Here is a 22002-nt window from a genome sequence, read left to right as displayed (position 1 = left end):
TCAGCTCAGGCTTGATGTGTGTAACTTCGACAGAAGGACTGAAAAGTAAATTGGTAGCTGAGTAGTAATCTGGAATTTTCTTAAAGCACCAAAAAAAATATATATATATATTTGTGCAATCGACTGAAGCAGCCGGAGCTGTGCGTCTTCTGATGTACATTATGAACTCACTTTAACTGTAACAGACATAATCATTTTTATGTCTGACTGTTTTTGAAAGTCCTTGGAATGAGGTGATGCGAATGGTGATTGGAAATGATGAGCTTCTAATGTACAATTTTACAAGCCCAGAGGACTCTGAACAATAAAGCAGATTACCGTGATTACCGTGATGCGCCAAACCATTTATCTCTGTCTGTCTCTGTTCTCACTTCTCCCTTTCTGTCTGTCTCTTACAGCACATACAGAAGCCTCCAGTGAAGGGAAGCCCATCGGGAGACAGCCTGGAGGTGACAGCCCACATGAGAACCCTTCCAAGCCCCCCTCAGTGAAGGTGATAGGGGCCTCGCCGTCTGCCAGCTGGGCACGACCCTGGAGCCTTGCACTGATCTTTGCTGCACTTTGCTTGCAGTGGACCCTATTCTGATGCCAGCACCATCTGTGAACCACCCCCCCCCCCCTCCACACACCTTACACCTTTAGGAAACACGTACATGCAGACAGACACTCATATAAATCACACCTAGTATCCTTACTCCTGTCCTCAGCCCACATGGATAGGTCCGAAAGATGGAACAAAGGAAAACAAGATGGAGATGGAAGAGAAGAGGACAACACTGTAGGAGACTGTAGATGGGGGGCTCTTGCAGGAACTTGTTGTCCTACAGCATCACCGATGTGGACAATCGCACAAGCTGATCCCATGCGCGCTCGTCTACAAAGATTATGCCTGCTGCTTCCACTAAGCTGTTCTGGGACTAGACTGCGTGTGTGTATACAGACACCAATATAGCCCAACAGCGCCTTGCTCCACTCACACGAACACACACGCTTTGTAGTTCAGAACAGGACTTCATCATTCAAATTTTACTTAAAACCACTTACACATTTACAGACTCACTTAATCGTGTTTTACATATACCAATGCAGCCGTCTTCTTTTTTTTTTTCTGCTGCTGGATTTTACTTATCCTTTCAGGCTAAAAACCTCATCACAGCCGTTTGCCAGCCAGACAGAAGAATTCAGCTCATTTAAAAACTCCACTCATTTTCTTTTGGAGGATTAAGGAATGCATGATAGATTGATAGATCAATCCCAGGTGCCTGGCCCAGAACAGCAGATTTGATGTACTCTAATGACTGTGTACCTTGGCAGGGATTAGAATGTAATGAGTTCACAGGTAGAGCACGTGCACACTTGCACGGCTGAACACAGACAAACTAGGTGTGTATAGTATGTAACTGTATATAGGTGGAAAGATTTGATGGAGTGTATGAGGTTCTGATCCTACAAAAAGCTCTTAACTGATTTAGCTGAATGGGTTTTTCTTTTCAACTAGCTATGAATGGACTATGCTTGTCTGCTCCATATTACATAGAAATTGATGCAAAAAAAAGAGAGAGATTTCATTTCTGTAACAAATAAAGCAGGAATGTGCATCATTTTCCAACTCACGCTCAAGCTCATGACATAAATGGACAAACTTTGGACAAGTCTGTACATTGTTGATTTTACTAATGTTTATTGTGCATCCAGTTTTGTGTGTTTGCTCGTTGAATTGCACATTATAGCATGTATCGCCTACCGGGTTCTCAAAATCGTTATGATGGGATCAGGCCCTTCTTCAGACAGCATAAGAAATATATATTCTAAAATCTTCTACCTATAACATTTCACTGATGGCATGACATCAGGTTTGACCATTATCTTTCAAATGATGGTTTGGAATTTGAAAACAAGGGTAAGGGTGGGCAGCAGATTCATCATGCGCAAAAAATAAAATGTAGACTATTTTTACAAATGGGTGCATCTAATGTTTGATCCAGTACAGTGGCAGCGATTGTAGAAGTCATTTTATAATGTATTTTGTCCTTTACTGAACTTATTATTCTCTTGAACATCATTCAGGAAACCCAAATAAGCTCAAATTCCTGCGTACCGTTCCTTGGAATTCCAGCAGTTTAAGAGCAAATTGTTATTTCTATTAAATGATTCATCAAAGGGATGGAAAAAAAGGGAGGTAAAAAAAAAAGACTGTGACTTCTACAATGGCTGCCTCTGTATACCAGATTTCTTTCTTGTGTAGACAACAATTTTGTACGCACAGACACAGGTACAGCAGAGTACCTGTGTGAATGAGGATGATGAATGTATGGTCATTGCTATGCAAATGCAATATTAAAGCTGACTATGCCCTATGTAAAAGCTACAAAGATACAGTATCTAAGCTAACGCGGTCTACACACTTACAGGTTGACATGGGTCTATGAGCAGTGATATACCTCTTCCATTAACTAGCCTTTATTGTAAACAACTTTTCCTGTGGCTGCTGAAAAGTAATTCACCTTTAACTCTGCCTGGCGGTGCAAAGAGGAAAACCTGCTCAACTACACACAAATACATACAATTAAATGCCTGCAGTTAATGAAAAACGGGGGATGACTACAGCTATATACGGTTTCATCAGTTTAAATGTGTCACATTTTGTGTTCAATAATCATATTTGTTTAGTTCATATGATTTCCTCCATGTATGTTATGTTCCAGACCGGCGTTCATTGCACCCACAGATCACTTACAGCCCTATACCCTCGCATGTGTATAAATGTACATATTTTAAGTCACTTAACATTTGTTTTGTGTCTCATTTCCTCTCTTTTGTATCAGTATGATACAGTGTAGCTGAGCTCTATTAAAGGTGCTCTGCTTTTTTGATTGCCTCTATAGCCTCTCCTTAAAGAATATCAGTTACAACAGACATTGATAAACAACCGAGACTTGCTTGGAAAAGGTGTTTATTAAAGGACCTATACACCCATAGCACACCCACACAGGTGTTGTTTTTTTCTGATTTATCGTCTTCGCAGGATTGTGTGGACTTGCTTGGTTTACGTTTCCCCCATTTTGTTAAGTCGAGACAACTTACATCTTTGTTCTACTGGTACGGTAAGTTTAGTCACCTTTTTAAATTGTGTAATTCCCAGCATAGCTCCACCCAACTTCAACCTGGTGGGAAGTGTAATGAGCCATAATAGTGAAAACACCAGTGTGGTTGAGTAGACTCACAAATAATTCATGCTGATAGCACACACAGAGCCTCTGTCTTCAAGAAGGAATATTAAATACTGAGGTGGCCACATTTTGTACAGCCACTGATACTTTTTTAACCTTTTGCCACATTTGTGTTTAACTTTACAAAGTGCTTTTAGATGTGTTTGTGAGCCAGGCTATCCTTTATCACCTGTTTTCACTCTTTATGCTAAGCTAACTGCCTCATACTTAACACACAGATAAAAGTGTCAAAGAGTCATTCTTCTCATCTAACTCTACAAGAAAGCAAGTATGCTTCACCCCTTCAAACCAAGAGGACTTAACATAATTACATTGCACTGTCTTGCTTCCTGTCCCTGAAAAGACATCACTCTCATTGACCATACTTGTTGCTGGTCAGCAGCAGAACCGGACTGAGTTATGAGGGCGTAAGCAGGGCAAGCCATCTCAGTCTGACCTTCTCTATTTGCATCCAGGAAGCCTCTTGTTAAACATATCCGTCTGTGTGTTTGCACCAGGAATAGAGGCAGAGGCAGTGTGAGGGTACAGAGGACATGAATAGGTTCGGTGCTGGAAAGGACCGCAGCAGACAGTCAGTTGTGATGACAGCGGCGTCGACAGTGACAGTTTGCTCGCTCAGCTGATGTGTGGCTGACCCCTTTGGCTGCTCCTGTAGGGGAAACCTTGCGTGTTCATGGGCTAAAATTGTCCCGAATTAGTCAGCTGCAGTGTTAGCATCACTTTGTCCAGCTTAGCTACAGTAGGTGTGTTTTATGCATTATTTTAGCATTACCATATGAAACTTAATAAGTCACAAAAGCATACAATAGGACTGAAGCAAAGTATTAAAGAATAACGTTTAATGTCTTTTTTCCTCTGCAGTAATTATAAAAGCATTTGATGGCAATGTATCAGGCGACAGTGGCCCTCCAAGTCTCACCACACCTCTTGCTGTTTTAACCATCAGTCTGGGAGCACATAACCTAATCGCACTTTCCTGGCTAAAGCACACAATGCCTATGAGCTCTTTCATGCCCCCTTTGTCTCTCTCTCACAAACGGGCACTTTTCACAAAAATCGTCAAAAAGACACACCGATGATCTCATTCACACGCCCTGTCCCCCAGTCGTATACTTACAATTGCACCCAGACTGTATTTGATCCTTGGAGTCTATTTCATGCTTGTTGCTGTGAAACTCAGTGTCTGGCTAGCTGCAGACGAGAGCAGAGCAAGTGACTAGTCCAAGGATATCGTGCCTCCTCTTTGCTTGAGCTGTAATTGGGCTGCATTGTCCCTGCCTGACAAAACCAAAGCTGTCTGCCGTCCTTTAATAACCTCCACTGACTGACGCAGAAAGCCATGGATGACTTTAAAATATGGACAATAATGGGAGCACTGAAAGGGAGTTAGTCTGACAATTACTTTCAGCTGAGTTTTCTTACAGAAGTTCACTTCATAAGGACAGTTTAATGTCTTCAAAATTGGTAGAGATGATTCAGTGTATTATACTGTAGGTACAGACACACACACACACACACACACACACATTGCAAAGAGCAGTGTGGTCAGTGAGTGTAACTGAGAGTTCGGGGGACCTGAGGTCACAGCTGCTCAGCTGTCTGTCTGGGCTATTTTAAACGGTAGCACACATCAGCGCTTCTGTCCCACTGGCTTGGCCAAGTCCACACCTAAATATCCTCACACACACACACACACACACACACACACACTGAAATCTGTCTCTTGCCTTAGTTACAGAGTAAACTTTACACTGATTCACACATTCAGAGATGAACAGTTGCAGCACACAGCGTGAACAGAGCCTTAAGATGCATAACTGTGTCTTCTAACAGATGTTCCTTGAAGTCAAACTGCAGAGTGAGAGCAGTGGAGCCCCCTTGCCGCCCCCCCCCCCCCCCCCATCCCAACCAGATTGTCTTACCTTTTGAGCCAAGGGATCAGAGTGACAAGCTAGAACCATGAGGAGGGAGCAAAGGAAGGAGGGAGGCACTGGAAATAGCTTTTCAAAGATGGACAATTGGGTAAGGTAGAGGGGAAACGAAGGGGGACCTCCGGCTCCTGTTAGCCACAGCCCTCCTTCGGTTTCAGCCGTCAACTGTATCCATTCCCCTCTCGTCAGAGCTGCCTCTGCCCTCACAACAGGCTAACACAAGCTGTCACTGCCAATTCTCCTTCTGTCACCCCGCTCCGTTGGCCACTTAGCATTATGCTCAATGAGCTCTTGAGCTGACTAATTGAGTCCAATTAAACAAATTTTCGACATGACAGAGCATCAGGAAGAGTCTCAGCAACCCTGACAGAGATCAAATCTGCAACAGGAACACAGGAACTTTTGCTTGATTCCTCCTTTTCACTGATTGGCCTCACTTGTCAGGTTTGTTTCCCATCATGCACTGTGCTGCTGACAGAGGGCAGGTAAACAGTATCAGGACGTGTTATCCTCCTGGCATCTACAGTGAGGTTGTTGTCATTTTCTACCCGCCTGTGGGAAAATCTGTTATGTGGGAATACACAAAGGTTTGCTTCTGAATTAAGAAATATTAAAACCAACGTGTTTACAAAACAGTCATGCATACAGTTGTGAAAGTTTAAGATTGTGCAAGATTGCACAAGTCGCACAAGTCACTTAGCAGACGGCTCCCTCTGGCAAGTCTGTCTGGATGTGTACGAACAGAACTGAAGACAAATGCAGTAACGCAGAACAGCCATTCATCTGTGCAATAACTTCAGATCCCACGAGAATCTCAATTTGTTTTGCCTGTTATGAAAGAAGAGTGGAGACGGATATGAACCACCACACCACATGCCCAACACTGGACATGTATTGGACCCCTCTCTAAGCACTTGCTTAGGAGACCTGAGGGTGAAGATGTTTTCTGGACTTCACTGCCAGGTTAGGTAGTGCTATACTCATACATACAGTGCATCTGGAAAGTATTCACAGCACTTTACTTTTACCACTTTTTTTAATAAATTTGCAAAGGTTTCAAGCAAATTTTTTTTTCACTTTGTCATTATGGGGTATTGTGTTTAGAATTTTGAAGAAAAAATATGAATTTAAGCCATTTGGGAATAAGGCCGTAACATAACAAAATGTGGAAAAAGTGAAGCGCTGTGAATACTTTCCAGATGCACTGTATCCTGAACCATGTCTGAAGCGGATGAGAGAGAAGACAAGAAGCATCTTCGATAGACCAACGAACAAAATTATATATATATGCATTCAATCTTTCAACTTCAGGAGTATCACATTACTACAGACAATGCATTAAATTAAGTCCAGTTTTGAAGGATGCCGAAACATCTGTTCACCTCAAATAGCCAGAAAAGCTTACTGGGTTGCCCTATGTCAGCTGTAATAATAATAATAATAATAAACAATAACAAACTATAGTTCCCTGATGTACTGTAATTCTGTTTCCTGTCACACTGAAGAGAATAAAATTTTATTTTTTATTTTTAATTCTACAACTTCAAGTTTCAGACTCTATGGCCTATACAGATGTCAATCATAGTACAAAACATGCACACAGCACATGTACAGTCACGCACAAGCCCAAAAAGAGTCTTGATAAGGCAGTGCAGAGGGGCCTGAACATTAGTCACCATGAAAGTCTGGCTGTTAGGAAAACAGATTAACTATGTCTCCACATGACAATGGCGAGCTGGAGAAAAATGTGGCCCTGCTAGCATGAGCTCCCATTCCAATTAGACCAGTGGGGTCTACATTGGCATGTGTGTGTGTTGTGTGGTGTGATTGAGTAGTTTAAGGAGGAGTTTGTGTGTGCATGTGTGTGTGTGTGTGTGTGTGTGTGTGAACGTGCATGTCACACATGTTCAAGGCTGGCCAGCATCTCATGTTGAATTCTCTGTCGGGCCTGCTCTGTTTGGCATGCTACAGGTGGCCTCCTTCCTCATGTCCCAGAGATGGATGAGCTACGGTGTGAATGTTCCATGGCTCCCTTGGGTGCCATTCTACCTTTCCAACTCTCCCTCCCTCACTGTCTCTATCAGGTTGGCTAAATTCACACATTCCCCTGTATGACTATTGTATTAGTTGGTCTCTGTTTTATTTATTTTTTTATTTTTTTATTTATTTCATACTTCCCTTGTTCCTGTCAGGATTATTTCCCCCTGCATTTGTGATCTCAATATCTGACATCATTTTATTATATTAATATGATAATAGACTCTGGAGCATGAATTTTAACTTGCTAATTTGGTTTGTGTAAGTGTGTGTGAGCATGCGGGCCACATGTGTGTGACCCAGGATGAACGAGCATGCTGGTAGACAGGAGCATCAGTGATTGGTTCTGCTTACAGATTCAGAGATGCCTGCTGCTGTCCAATACTGCTGGGCCTGAGAGAGCAGCAGTCAATGTTGCAGGGCCACAAGATCTTCACTCACATACACTCTCATACTTACAACACACATCCGCCCTACCTCATACCAGACGGGATTTGGATTACATTAATGACACTAAACACACGTTGCTGGTTGACTTGACTATTGTTGGGACAACAAAAGTCCAGGGCATTTTTTTTTTTATTTTGACCTCATACTGTGTGATCTGAACAAGCAATAACTTAACACTAGAGATGTGCGACCTTACATCTGTATTAGTAACTATAATATGAAAATGATAATATATTTCACTAATGCCTTATTTGCTCCTCAGCAGATGACATTTATGTTGATTTATGGTGTTAAATGACAAAAAAAATCAGAGTTTCAAACATACTACTCCAAAGACATTCGATGAAATTATTTGATATTTATTTTTAGTAAATTAAAATTCACATTTATCTGTTGAAAGTTCAGTCTCAACGTGCAAATTTGTACAATGTTCATTAAAATCTAACCTAGTAGCAACAGGGCCATACTGTGCTTGTCAATAGCCAGTATTTTTAGATGATTGACAGATTTCCTACACATGCTTTGACAGCACTAGGAGACCTGATTACTCATTAGCTAACAGATTACATCGTTATGTCACTCATCACAGGTGTGTCAGAAGTGCCTTTGATGAACTCAGAGCCACACATATCCACACATTACATATTCTTTATTTAACGTGTACAGAGAGAACAATGTAGTTCAGCAAGCAGTCAACCTACATTTTGGAGGTATTGGCCATCAACAGCTATCTTAACATTAGCGTTAGCCCTTGTGAATGCACGCAGCTTTATGAGGACTCATCCTCGCAGGTGCCAGTAGGCTATAGGCTATAGGCTTCAGAGTTACCAGGAGTCTCATTTTACTTGTTGACCTTCTCACCTCCACTCCCTGCGCCAACCTAACATGTACAGGGCCGGCCCCTCTGCAGAATACAGAGGGAGCAAACGGATATCAACCGTTCATCAAACTCTAATGACGAGTATACACTGTTATTCTTAGGGCTTTCCCAGACCGCAGATGACCAACATAAGAGAAACGCAGCGATACCTTTGTTCGTGGCTCCAAAACAGTCTGTGAGAGAGGTTCAAAGATGGTTGCCATGTTTTTGAGACCAAAGTGACCCTGGAACAAAATAATGATATTGTCAAGCATTTAGGATGACCAGTTGTCAAAGTAGCCACTACACTACTGAGAAAGTAATCCCATTATGTAACAAGTTACTTCATTACTGCTAACAGTTATGGTTATACGGAAAAGTTTGGTTTTTCCTAGCTTTAGTACATTAAACTTTCTTCACAGCAGACATTATGCCCTGTCATAGCAGGTCTTACTTATAACACTAATGAGAACTCTGTTCCTGTTCAGATGTCTCAGTAAGAAAAGCCAGGGAGCCAGCATGTAAAATATCAGAACCCTGAAACCTGCTGCGAGTTGTTATTATTAATTGCACATGTGCTTGTCCTGCTATGATAAAATCTCTGCCATGGAAAAGGTCCCAGTGACATGGCTTACAAGGATATGTCATTGCAATGGAACCATCCTTAAAGTCAAGTGAAAATGTTTATTGGTAAGGTCTCATTCTAGCATTAATGCTGTTACAGTTAACATGAATGAACATCAATTTTAAATAAAAGTGATTTGACTCGATTTTAGATGTTCCTATAAGGAAAAAAAGTGGTCCCTGCACTCAAATGTACTTCAAATGTATTCAAGGTTTAAAACGATAAAGATCTAACAGGAATCCAAATGTTATTTGAATTGAGTTTCTGAGTCTTGTCCAGGTGTTTGCCAAATGATACTTTCAAATAACCTGGAAATTGCGAAAGCGACGAACGATATGCAAAAAAGGCAGATATTTTAGCAGAAATTGCGGTTGATATATGAGTCACAATTTCAGTTGGAATAGTCATTTTTGAATTTCATTTTCAATGAAAGAAATATAATGATGTGATTTCTGTTGAGTCTGAAGAACAAGCATGTTTCTTTTTGTCTGGACTACATGATTTATAGGTCAGGGCGTCTCTGTAGCACCACAGTGCCTTGTTTATGGTATGTTGTGACACATTTTAACTTTATCAAAAAAAAAAAAATGCAGCTCCTATGATTTGGATATTGCACTTGGACATATTGCTATTTTGATATTTTGTGTTCAGCCCTAAAATGCAGCTCATATTATTTCCTTCCCTTCTTAGGTTGCTACAATGTACTACAAAATTCAAGGCTCTCTGTTTACAGTAGACCCCCTGTAAAACATGCATGTATGCATCACTGATCGTGACAGCATTACATGTTAAGCACACCCTTGTTGAATTTGCTACTGTAAATCATGCTCCAGTCGAGAGGGCGCTTTTTGCATCGGTGATGAGGCACGCAGGGCTGCAGGGAATGTGCACACAGCACTACAGCTTCATTTGAAACCCAACTAAAGACAGACTGTTTCTAAGCTGACAGATTTACAGGCTAGATTTGTTTTACCATCCAGTTCTCAGTGCCATATGAGGGGAATGCTGAGAGAACTATCCGTCTAAATGGCAATGCCCCATTAGCAGTTTCGCTCCGAACTGAGGGTGAGGGAAAAGGCTTCAGACAAAAGCCAGTACCAAAGCTGGATAGTTTTCAAAAGTGGGTTGCATAAAATTGAAATAAAAACTGTGGCGAAAGCTGGCAGTTATCAGTGGTAAGCTTAAGCGCTTACACAGTCACTTACTGTATTTGTGTCTGGTGATCGAACTGAGTCAGCACTGATACATTCCACTTTTTTATGCGATCTCTCTCATTAGAAACAAATTGGAAAAATGTGAGGAGGAGTAATGTGATAGAGTGTTTCTGTACAGGGGAGGGCTGAGTAATGTTGAAGGAATGTGTGGATATTCTAAAGTGGCAGTGGGAAAATAATGAAGTGCTCCTCATAGGGGGCTGAGAACCACACAGAGATGCGGCCTCCCGCTGTCCCCGAGGCCGACGTGGAGGAAGACGCTGCCAATCTGGACAAAGATCTGCCATAGAACCACATCAAACCTGAGGAGAGTTGAGGTTAGTTGACTCTGGAGCATTTGCATGTATTGAAATTCAGAGAAGACTTGTGGCCAGTTTCAGTCTTTTACTTTCTGTTATGATAGCAAGGTCACTCTCAAGGTCACTCAGGAAAATATTATCCACCAAACTTGTTATTCTTGTAGCACATCACGTGGAACTTACCATCATGACATATATGGATATAAGTATCGGTGGGTATTAATGCCCAGCTAACGATTAGTGGCATGAGAATTGGTCATAAGAGGTCATCTGAGGCTTTTTTCAATTTCATCATCGCTTCCTGTGAGTTTATGAGTTTTCACGGCAAGCGACAGATGAAGAGAGTAGTTAATTTATCCAGTTAGACATATGACAAATAGAGGGGGTGAAATATTCATATGAGAACAGCATGCAGGCAAATGAACAGAGTAATTGGATGAAGTTGGTGCAGGGATGAGGAGACGCCACTGCCAGATGGGTACAGTCTGTGTATGAGAGGGGCTTGATTCAGCGCAGTCATCTCATTTAATGAATCTACACGAATGAGATGTGTGCTTTCTTTTCCTCTTCATTGACTACATAAGCTACTGTACATCAACAAATATTTAAAAACTCCATTCAGTGGCCATTATTCAGGTTTAAGTGGTGTCTCAACTAGATTTCATACACTCCACTCAACTCCATCCTGCTGCAATTCCCAATTAAGTAGTTTGTTTTTGTGTTTTTTACATTGCAAGGTGCACCTAGAATTTTGTTCATGCTTGGAGGGGGCTGGAATGTGCTCTGATTATTGAGCAGAGAAAGTGCCAGGATGCCTACAGAGACATACAAAAGCACAACGCAACACACCACAGGGGGCATTTCTCATCGACCACAGCGCCTGTTTACAAGAACACCCCCAAGAATCCAAGGATCAGGCCGTGCTGGCCATCACTTGTTTTCATGTAATTCTAACACTCCTTTCCTTTGAAAACACTGTATTCGTTCTGTTTCCTGCATTTCATCTTTTCCATTTTGAATGTGCAATCCCTCTGTGCTTCTGTTTTCCAACTCACTTCTCTGTCCCTCCTCCCCCCCCCCCCCCCCATTTTTCTTCCCTACCCCACCTCCCGTCATCCATCATCACATTCTCTCCCTCCTTATCTTGCCTCATAAGCTCATCTCCCTCCTCCCAGTTTCCCTCGCTATTTCTCATTTTTCTCTACAATACTATCTGTCTACCCTTTGCACTTGCCATCAAAATTTCTGCTTTTTCTGTCATCATCTGTCTCTGGCAACTGGGGAGGGCTCCGTGTGTGGAGATATGCAGATCTACTGTTTGTGGAGGCTGTGTTTGCACAGGCCGACACTGGGTAAATGTGATCAAGGGATGATGTAGCATTGCAAAACGGCAAAGGGGAAGGCAAGAAGAGAGGGCATCAAAACAAGTTTAAGTTTTCATGCATGACTGCGTTTTAACAGGCAAGGATGAAGGCATGATCATATGTTCTCATGAGACTTAGAAGAGGAAGGAGAAAATACAGAGCAGCCGTGAGTACAAGACGGAAAATAAAAAGGAGATGGACTGAAGAAAAAGAGACAATGAACGAGAAACGAGAAAGGGAAGAGATAGACCTGATGAGTAATGTGCACACACTCGAGCACTCCGGTGAATGTGCTGAACTCAGGCTAATGGTTGACATAAAAATCCAGAGGAGAGGCAGAATCGATGCTATCTGTAAGAGCCCAGGATGAGACTGGTTTTAGGGAGAGGACACAATGATCTTCCTCTAAAGGCAGATTACATCTGTTGAAACAGCACTCTGATATTTACATAGAAACCCTGCTGAGCCCTGGCAGTGGGTCTTGTACTCTGGCCAAACCTGCTGCTCCTTCAGTCACTTATTTGTAGGGAGAAACCCAAGTGCGTGTGTGTGTCTGTATTTGTGTGTGTGTCGTCTATCAGATCTGGCTGTACCCTGCTCTTTTTGGCATTAATGTCTTCATAAAACTGTACTCATGGGTGCGGTGAGACCACTTTTTTACTTTTGCATTTCAGTGCTACAGTATTAAAATGATAAAAAATTGCAAAATCCTCCCTTGCACCATTTTCAGATGGTTACATAAGCTGACCTTCAAAAGACGGATCAGGTTGCCTCTCTATATGTATATATGTGTGTCTATGACTGTAGAAATCATGTGCTGTTAACTTAAAGTAGCTCTGTTAATACACGTAGAATACTTTCATGTCAAATTCCCATACGGGTGGGATACCTGCACAAGTGATGACTACAGCATCTGACAGGATTACATCATAAAAGCTTTTGCCATCACTTCTGTGTGATAGAATCTGCTTTTGCCGTCCTTTCCAAGCAGTACTTAGAACCGATTTGGAAACAAAAGTGCACCTACATTTTCCAACTCTGAATGGGGATTATTTTTTTATTCAATAACAAGTTCCCACCCCTTAAGCATTCCCTGTAGCTTCTTCACAATAAAGGCGTTGTAGTGGCTTGCAGAAAATGTTCAGCTGGCATGAACAGATGTTTGGTGCATCTTCATCTTTCAAAACTATTCTCATTGCACAGAAATTTAAAAAATACTGAGGTCTGCAGTTTGACAGCAGCACATTTGTGCAATCAGCAGTTAATCAGCCAGTGTTACATTTGGGTGTTGCAGTCCTGATGTGGTTGTGTTACTAGTTTTCTAACCTGTGGAATAATCTACAGTCTACTGTTGTTAAGTGAAATTACATTTTTCACTCAATCCCTGTTGCTGTAGCATAGAAATACAATAATGTATTCAAATTTCTTACTTAATTATCCTCAATTATACATCAGGAAGTAGAATTGGTTAAACAAGCTTTTCTGTAAACACCTTAAAGGAGCCGGTTTTAGGGATAACCCTCCACTATACCCACCTTTAATAAGTAACGCAGTAGCAGAATGACCGATTAAAGTCATCACAGTGAGGCTAACAGTGCTGAATAAACAGTGAAGCTCATTTTTGCAGGCAGCGCTGTCAGCTCCACAGGAACACAAACCAGTGCGTGTGCAGGTGTGTTGTAGTGATCAAGCTAGAGCAGGGAGAGCAGATGTTCTGACACAATTATCTTTGGAAAGTTTTGGGTCACTGTCACTGAATTTCAGTGGATACACTACTGCGGCATAGAGCACATACTCTGTCTAACTAACGTGCTTTCTCTGTGCCAACACTCAAAGATGAGTTGTCGAGTCTACTAATCATTCAGAGGGATCGGAATGTGTTATAATAACATTTTCCTCTGTGTATTTACTTTGAATCAAGTGTGAGTGTTTTTACTTAGAGGACGTGGTCTAACATCTGCAGTATTTCTGTACGGATGCAATGTAATTTTCACTAGAAAACCTCATCACGCCCTGAAACTGCTCACCACATAATTACTGCACATGTTACACTAAACTGACAGTTGCTTAGTTGCGCACCCTCTCACCCCATTCTCTCCCCTCTCTCTCTTTGCCACCATTCTGCCTCCCCTCTTTCGCGCTCCCCGGTCTCCTGAACTTCCCCCAGCATCCTGCTCCTCATTAGAAGGCCTTTCATGGTCAGAGCCAATAAAACTTCAATGGGAGGCAGCCTGAAGAAAACATGGCTGCTCTGTGGCTTTACTGAGCGTTAATTACATGATCTCCATACCAGACAGCGGAGGGCCAATCAGTTTCTCCAACAGCGCTGCCGACCTATGGCCACATATGGGACACAGTCAGACACGTAAACTCACACAGCACACTCACACCAACTGCCTCTCACACACAAACAAGACACACATACACATGAAGGTCATACATACACAAACCCATATATAATACAGACAGACATGTTATCACACACACACTTTGAGGCCGCCAGACTTATTAACCTCTGGCCATATGTGCTTTAGCTCTGGCCGGTATTCCCCTTCAGCAACAAGAACAGTGAAGCAAGGGTATTACACATAATTAGAAAGTGGTTTCTGTCTGCTGTGTGGCACAGTTACACAACTCTCAACTTTAGCAGAGTAACTGCAGAGCTTTAGTGTCGGAGTCGAAGGTGTAATTCATGCCTACTCGTTTCAGAGCTGCAATAATGGGAAGCAAGTGTAGCTATTTGTCAGTTAGTGATGTGCGAGATGCTGTCCTCTTTGTTTGGACTCATCCAGTCATGAGGAACAGACTAATTATAGCGTTACGTTTCCTAATGTATTCATAAACAATGTCCGCCTTCATAAATAGAATGATTTGGAGGCAGGAAATGCATACTCGCTATGTGGCTCTCTCCTTCTCTCCGCCGTCTCGCATTTCTCTCTTCGTGTCTCACTTTTGTTTGTCTATCTGTTGTGTGACGGCTGGTTATTTCAGGCTGCACTGGAGTTTTTCCATGTGTCACTGCAATAATGTGCGGTGGCATCTTCTTTGGCAAACAATCCTTAAAAAGCATCTCCTGCTATAGTGACACCATCAAACACCGTGTGATTCCGTTTCACGCACCGAGATGACTAAGGAGACATTTAAGTGAGAGAACTGCATGTCTCTTTTGTTGCTACAACAAAACAATCCAGGTCTGGACCAGAGAGCCATTTAATGTCAGCTGAATGTTTTGTGGATTTCTCAGCACATAACACTCAAGACTGTTTTTACCTTACCTTGAACTTTTGACTGTGCCTGTTCATATGCACAGTGGAATAAGACTTGAAACTCTGTTTGTTTGCTTCATAAGAAGAGGGCCCTAGGTTCAAACTACCCTCAACAAAGTGATTTTTTTCCCCTCACATACAAATAAATAAAAAAACAAAAGCATTAGTGATGGAAATATTGCTGCCACTGGCCATGCACTGGCCTGCTGGATCTGGACCTGGGAACAGGGAATGGTGGATCCTATTAGAAGCAATGACTAAACGGAAAAAATTCCAAGTATGTATAAAATGTAGCTTACTTTATAAACAAAGCAATTCCTTTAGAGATGTAAAAACAAACAGAGGAAACAGTTTTCATGTAGGAAATGCTAAACTGTAGCATAGTATAATTGGAAAAAAAACCCCAAAACAAGATGTAGGGGTCTGTTGTATGAATCGGATTATTGTAGGCTATGCATAAGATAAAACAAGTGCAATCTTATTCCATACTGAGTGTGAGCATAATTCATATTTCTCATCACTTCTTTTCTGTGTTCAGTTAAGCTTGAAATTATTCAGGAACATTCCATGCTCTTGTTATTCGCCAACAGGTACATGTACAGAAACTCACATAATGAATGCATTCAGCAGGTGACAGGTAAACCGGGAAAGGCTCAGCGCAGGTACTGACTTGTTGGCCCTTTAATTGCACCTTGAGGAGTGATATGGCGCATGTGTGCAGATACTCTGTGCAGAGTGGAGGAGGGGTACTCAGCATTGACCTGCTTGTGGGTTGGTCTACCTGGGGGTCGGGGGCACGCCCACAGCTCACCTGTGACACCTGGCTGGTGGAGATCAAGCTGTCAGGACGCGTACTGCACATTCCTCCACTTTCAACCGCACACACGCACACGCACACACACACAGTGCTGTAGAAAATTACAGATGTTTTCAAAACAGAACTTAACTCCCAAACCAGGCAGTAATGTCATTCTGAAACATGTCGAGAAATAATATTTAGATGAGACAGAATGAAGCGGAAATGGCAAGAGGAACGTGAAACCTCGTATGTCACCCCCCACCCCCACCCCACCCAACATCTCTCCCCCTCACTCTCTCTCTCCCCCGCCTCCTCACTCCACAGAGTGGCAGCGTTGGCAAAGCATCGTTCAGAAAACCCTGAGCTGGAAACGAGCTGCGGTAGCTGCCTGTGCGCACCACTTTACTCAGATCCCTCTGGGCCGTCATAGCCGGTAGGCGTGTGGCGACAGAACCAGGCTGCGCAGCGTCAGCGCAACAAACTGCTATTTTCTGACATTGCTTAAATAATCTCAGCTGTAAATGCGTAACCTAAATCTTTCATCCCTTGCCTCTCCCTCTGTAGGTGAACCAAAACCCCAACAGTGGATATAAATCTGCACTTAATCCCGAGTACGGCGTGAGAAGATAGCCTAGAGTTATTTGGGGGAAAAAATAATAATACCCGAAGGTATTGTCCTGTCCACATCGGCCCTGCGTTAGGACTGGGGGAGAGACGGGACCTCTGCGCTGTGAAGAGTCGCTCCTGTGCCTTGCAGCAGTGCGCGGAGAGCAGCCCCAGACTCAGCAGACGCACTGAAAGGGCAGAAGGAGGAGAGGAAGGTGGAGGATATTTTACGCACAGCAGCACTCAGTAGCCCTGTCTGAAGCGCGGCTACTAACCGGGAGTCTCCTGCTCCGTTTAGGACTCAACACAGTCGCTTCGGCTCGCTTGGTCGGATTTGCACTTGACCACATACAGCGGTCGGCCGGGATGGATTCCTTCATCATAGCGGCTCTGGCACTGTGCTCTCTGACGGCACCAGCCTATGGGGACAAAGGGACCAGCAAAGCCCGGAGTTGTTCGGATATCAGGCAGTTTTATAGCGGGAAAGGATTCTCTCTCGATGGTGTCCCTCAGTCTGAAATATCAGGTAAGCTCATTAAAAATACAAGCCTGTCCAAAGTCTGTTGTTCATGAGCGCGCACCTTCCTCTGGGCTGAATCTGTTCTTTACCCTGAAGCCAAAAATACTTTCAGGACAGTCAGTCTTTCCAAACGCAACCTAACATTTATTTGAGTTGTACAGCAATGTGTTAAAGACACAGTGAAGAACCACACAGTTGCTTTAAACTCATTGCCACCGAGGAGCATAATCCCTCTGCAAGTCCCCCTAGGAATGTTAGTCTATTTTAGGGCCAAAGTCGCACCTGCAGTAACACCATTTATTGTATCTAAGCGCCGGTGTGCAGATCTGACCTATCCTGTAGAGATGAATGATTATGTAGTTGGTTCACAAACTCTGCTCTTTGTGCTCAGTGTGTTCTGCAGGACATTTCAAACAATTCTTCTCAAGTACAAGCTGAAGATGAAGTCTTTTTCTGCTTTATTTGTTGTGAGAGAGTGAGCAGATGAGGAGTCTAACTGTATAGCATTTAAACCTGTAGTCACACTCATTTCATGTCACATGGTAAAGCAGAGGAGCTCTAGCTCTTGGCTATCTCTCAAGATGAAACACTGCTTTGAAAAGATGTCAAGACTGTACAGACATGTCACAGACAATCTGGCTGTTTCATCCCTGATCAAAAATGTGAGAAAGCCCCTTCAAATGTTCTCAGGCTTGACATTTTTGGAAGCACAGATGCAGGATCAGCCACTCGCTTTCTGTTCTCCTTTCTCAGTTTCCCTACGACTCTATATTAAGCTGCTACTCCTGAAGACACTCCCAAATCTTTCCTCTTCTTTAAGCTCTCTTGTCTTTGTGCAGGGAATTCTTCTTTCTAAATTGCCAGCCAGTCACTTGACCATGGGCCGCAGCCGCGCAAACACGATGTTGCTCAGTGTGTCATTCATGGTCTGATGTCAGACAGTCACAAGCCCCTCTTACAGTTCAGATGATTACACGTGTGCCTCCCCTGGAATTCAGTGCAACGCTTTCACACACATGAACACACACAGACACACACAGACACACACACACACACACACACACACACACACACACACACAGTGAACTGCAATTTCAGGTTCTACAGTTACAGTATCGTACATGCATGGACAAGACAGCAGACTGTGACCACGCATGCTTACACAATCACTTTTCTGTGTACAGATTCATGGGAAATATAACTCACATACTTTTAATGCTACTGTCCCGAAACTGTGAATGTAGGGAACTATTTTCCCAACATGGAGACCTGAAAGTACAACGCTTAATACCCAGACTTTTACCAACAGGAAGTGACATGTGCACAGTTTTCATCAGAATTTTGCTACAGTGGTTCTTACTGAAACACAGCTACAGTCAGTCCCTATCTGATAACATACTTTTTCTAGACTCTGCGTCAGTCACCTTCTCTGTATCATCCAATACATTTGCTACATTATCGTGGCAGTAGATAAACTCTTCTTCCCTGTGAAGACAGCAGTGTTTGTCCATTAGTACAGAATGGTGGCTGAGTGGTACTGAGATGTGCAAGAGTGACTTTCTGCAGTATTCACCTAAAGGTCACACACTCACGAATATCCTGAAGTTGAAACTGCTCAATTTTCTGATAGCATATAGGCTCTCGCGCAGCACTGCGCGGTTGCAGAAAGAGCATTGTGTCTTAACAGAATCATTATGTATAGAATGTGCAATGGGTTTTGCTTTTAACCCTGCAGATTTTCTGTTTCCCTGTTCATTGTGCTCAGTTTTCTAATCATCTTGAGCCGCATAAATTGAAAATGAAAAGTACGTCTATAAGTAACATGAGGTCCAATGCAAAGATATACAATGGATCTTTCCCAGTGATTACACTGATAGGATGGGGGAGATTATAAGATTTGAGGGTGGGGCCGTAATGTGATGAAACTGTTAGCTCATGTCATCACGCCATAGATCATAAGGTAGTGAGGGCCAAGTAGTAACCGGACACTTCTAATTTAACTGATACACCATACTGAATAAATCATTTGACAGAATTAACGCCAGCACTGGTCCCCTAGAAATCCCCTTCTCCTCCATATGTCTGTAATCCATAATGCATTAAAGAGCAAATCTGTCTTGTCATGACACCACCTATTCCTCTTGTTTCAATCAATGATGTGGAGCTTAAATAAGTCTGGGGTCAATGTATTCTCAGTAAGAGAGAAAATAAGGGAGTGAGACTGAGGGTCAGGAAGAGACAGATGAAGAAGTGACAGCAAAGAGAGATGAGAGAGAGGCAGAGATAGAGAGACAGAAAGAGAAGGGGAGATCTGGCTTTGTACATTGACAATATTTCTCCAGTGTCCCCGTCTCTTGGCTCGCAAGCATAAATAACTGCTGCTACGCTCCAGTCTGGCATATTAAACACCTTAGTAAAATATGAAAGCTTAAATTTATGCCACCAAATTATGAGCCACCTGAATGTTGTGGATGATCCCTGACATTTGCAGAAGGATATTTCCTGCTGTGACACTGTGGGCTTGATCAACTTAATGTATTGGCTGAGCCTGACTCAAGGTCACATGCTGAGTACATCACCCAGGTTGAGTCTGGGATGACGACGAGACACGACTGCATCCCAACTCTGAAAATGATGTCCAGTCGCTGCACTTTCAAATGCCACTGCACAATATATGAGGAAAAACGTCCTTGGCACACAAAGTAGCTGCCTCTCTGAGCCTAATATTAAAAGTTATTTTTAGATGCACAAATTTGTATCATCAAACATGGAAGCATATGCAAATAAAGTCTGAACAAGGTCTGTAAAAAATATGCCCGGAAAAAAGGTTAAAAAAAAAAGTGTCCTCCTTAGATAATGCTATTTCATTTAATTTAAATCAAATTTTAACATTTGAGTGGTGTAAGATATATTTTATTTCACTTATATACCTCTGCTCTCTACATTTGAATTATGGACTTTTCTAAATGTCTGAGGCAAAAAAAAAAGTAAGAAATCTCCAACCAGCTGAACTCCCCCATCCCGTATCACAGTCTCTGTTTGATTATGCTCAGTCAGCGGTGAAAGAAGATTCCAGGATATTGCTTTCACATCGATACGCCTCATATAGCAACTTGGATAGCCCCCTATTCTTAAGTAATTTGCCCAGGGGAAAAAGCCATGCAGAAGAAAGCTATTGAGTTAAGGCTGAGCTGTTTGTTATCATTGTGTTGAAGCAGTGTTTACTGGACCATGGGAACAGTATCAGTCGAGCAGAAATGAAAAGCAATGGTTCACAAATAATCAGGCAAACTGATTGAGTGTGATGATTCTAGTTCAACTCCATGTGTAATGTCTGTTTTTTTTTTTTTTTGTTTTTTTTTGTCAGTGTTTACCAAAAGTGGATGATTGATCTTTATGAGGCTCATCTGTCTCCTCCCTGCGCTGCCCCCTCCCTGTCCCACCCCATCATTACAGTCGTGATGACTTATCTTTTTGTCTTTCAGGGGATGACATTCTTCATCTCTCTGTTTCTCTCTCTCTCATCGGCTCTTAAAGAGAGAGGCGCCAGACACTCTTTGAAAGCAGCTGGCAGCCAATGAGTGTTAGATGCTGAATGTCATATAGGCCTATACAAAGAGACAAGCTGCATGAGACATCTGCAGGAAGGCTGGTAGCATATTGGTTCGGCATTGGCTTTCCCATGCTGTATTTTGTGTTGTTGTTGATTGCTGGTTGCTACAGGCTGACTGTGAGTCGCTCAATGCTCTGAAGTGTCATCTCCAACCAGTGTTTGGCTAATGATACAGTGGGATTGCTGCTCACCAGGCCTGCTAGGAACTGTTGTTGACTAAAGCCTGGCTTGTGGCTGGAAAAATGGGCTGATCACTATGGTAGCCCACAGTGAAAAGTATGGGAATGTTTTGAACTCAGTCACTTGACTGCGAATTTAGATAAAAGTCATGAAATGTGTAATAGCAGCACTGTGGCTAAGACAGAGCACGAGTTTTCATACACTGCGTAGAAAATCTTCCTCTGTAACTCTCACCTTTTTGACCGAGGGTAATGATAAGATAATGGCTGCTAGTGTGTTTGCTGCCCTCTACACCACCATCCAGCCAGAGGTTAAATGGAGATGGGAGTTCACTGCCAGCAGAAACCATAGCTGGCTAGCCAGGAAGAGTCTGCAAAGTCAACACCAATACAGCAAAAATATGAGGGCTGTCATATCATCCATTGCACTGACCAGTCTAAAAGGTTACTTGGACTTGGACTGGGAAATTTGACTTTTAATTTCAACTTTCCAAATCTGTATGGTCTGCATACCAAATGGCCCATCTACCTGAGTGTTGATGATCTACATTAAAATTCAGACCATGTACAATGTTGGATGTATTTAAGCCCTTAATCTCTGTGGATATACTTATACAGCATCTGTGCATCCACCACCTTTTGCTGTTAGCTCAAGACCCTCTAGATCCTCTGTCTGTCCCCCTATGAAGCTGCTTGACCTGTGATGGTATCTTGCTCCATCGCTGTGTCCCCTCAGCGATGTTCTCTCATTCCAGTTAGGAATATCAATTGTTATCATTATGGAGACCAACGTTAACTCTTGTCTCTATCATGTCTTCTCTTCTACTGAAGTTAGCACGCTAACCAGCTAGCCCCGGCTCATCCCATCACTGTCGGATACAGACTCGCTGTAGCCTCTGATATGCCCTGAAGATGTAACGCTGCTCAGAGGGCGTGCCATAACCTCCTGTCTTGTAAATGCAACGATGACCAGAGCCACCACCATCTGCTCCCGGCAAGAAACCATGTTT

The 22002-nt window shown here is 42.6% G+C and overlaps 2 protein-coding genes across 8 annotated transcripts in view; both read left to right on the top strand.

Annotated features, from left to right (window-relative positions):
• gpc5c (glypican 5c) overlaps window positions 1-2983 on the top strand; it is a 99653-nt gene extending 96670 nt beyond the window's left edge. For all 6 annotated transcript variants that reach the window (XM_071490416.1, XM_071490418.1, XM_071490419.1 and 3 more), the window contains one exon: window positions 399-2983. In XM_071490416.1, the coding sequence (XP_071346517.1) occupies window positions 399-586 (188 nt within the window). In that variant the 3' untranslated portion in view covers window positions 587-2983. The remainder of the gene's footprint in view (window positions 1-398) is intronic.
• Window positions 2984-16398: 13415 nt separating this feature from the next.
• The window catches only part of gpc1b (glypican 1b), a 61026-nt gene continuing 55422 nt past the window's right edge, over window positions 16399-22002 (top strand). The window contains exons 1-2 of one of the 2 annotated variants that reach the window (XM_071491073.1): window positions 16399-16507; window positions 16639-17206. In XM_071491073.1, the coding sequence (XP_071347174.1) occupies window positions 17047-17206 (160 nt within the window). In that variant the 5' untranslated portion in view covers window positions 16399-16507; window positions 16639-17046. Of the gene's footprint in view, window positions 17207-22002 lie in introns of both variants that reach the window. The other variant, XM_071491074.1, reaches the window with a different exon arrangement.

The sequence above is a fragment of the Trachinotus anak genome, unplaced genomic scaffold (genome assembly GCF_046630095.1).
Source record: "Trachinotus anak isolate AG129_WGS33_773 ecotype Australia unplaced genomic scaffold, CSIRO_AGI_Tana_v1 ptg000012l, whole genome shotgun sequence".
NCBI lineage: Eukaryota > Metazoa > Chordata > Actinopteri > Carangiformes > Carangidae > Trachinotus > Trachinotus anak.
This window is presented reverse-complemented; position numbering and strand designations above follow the sequence as displayed.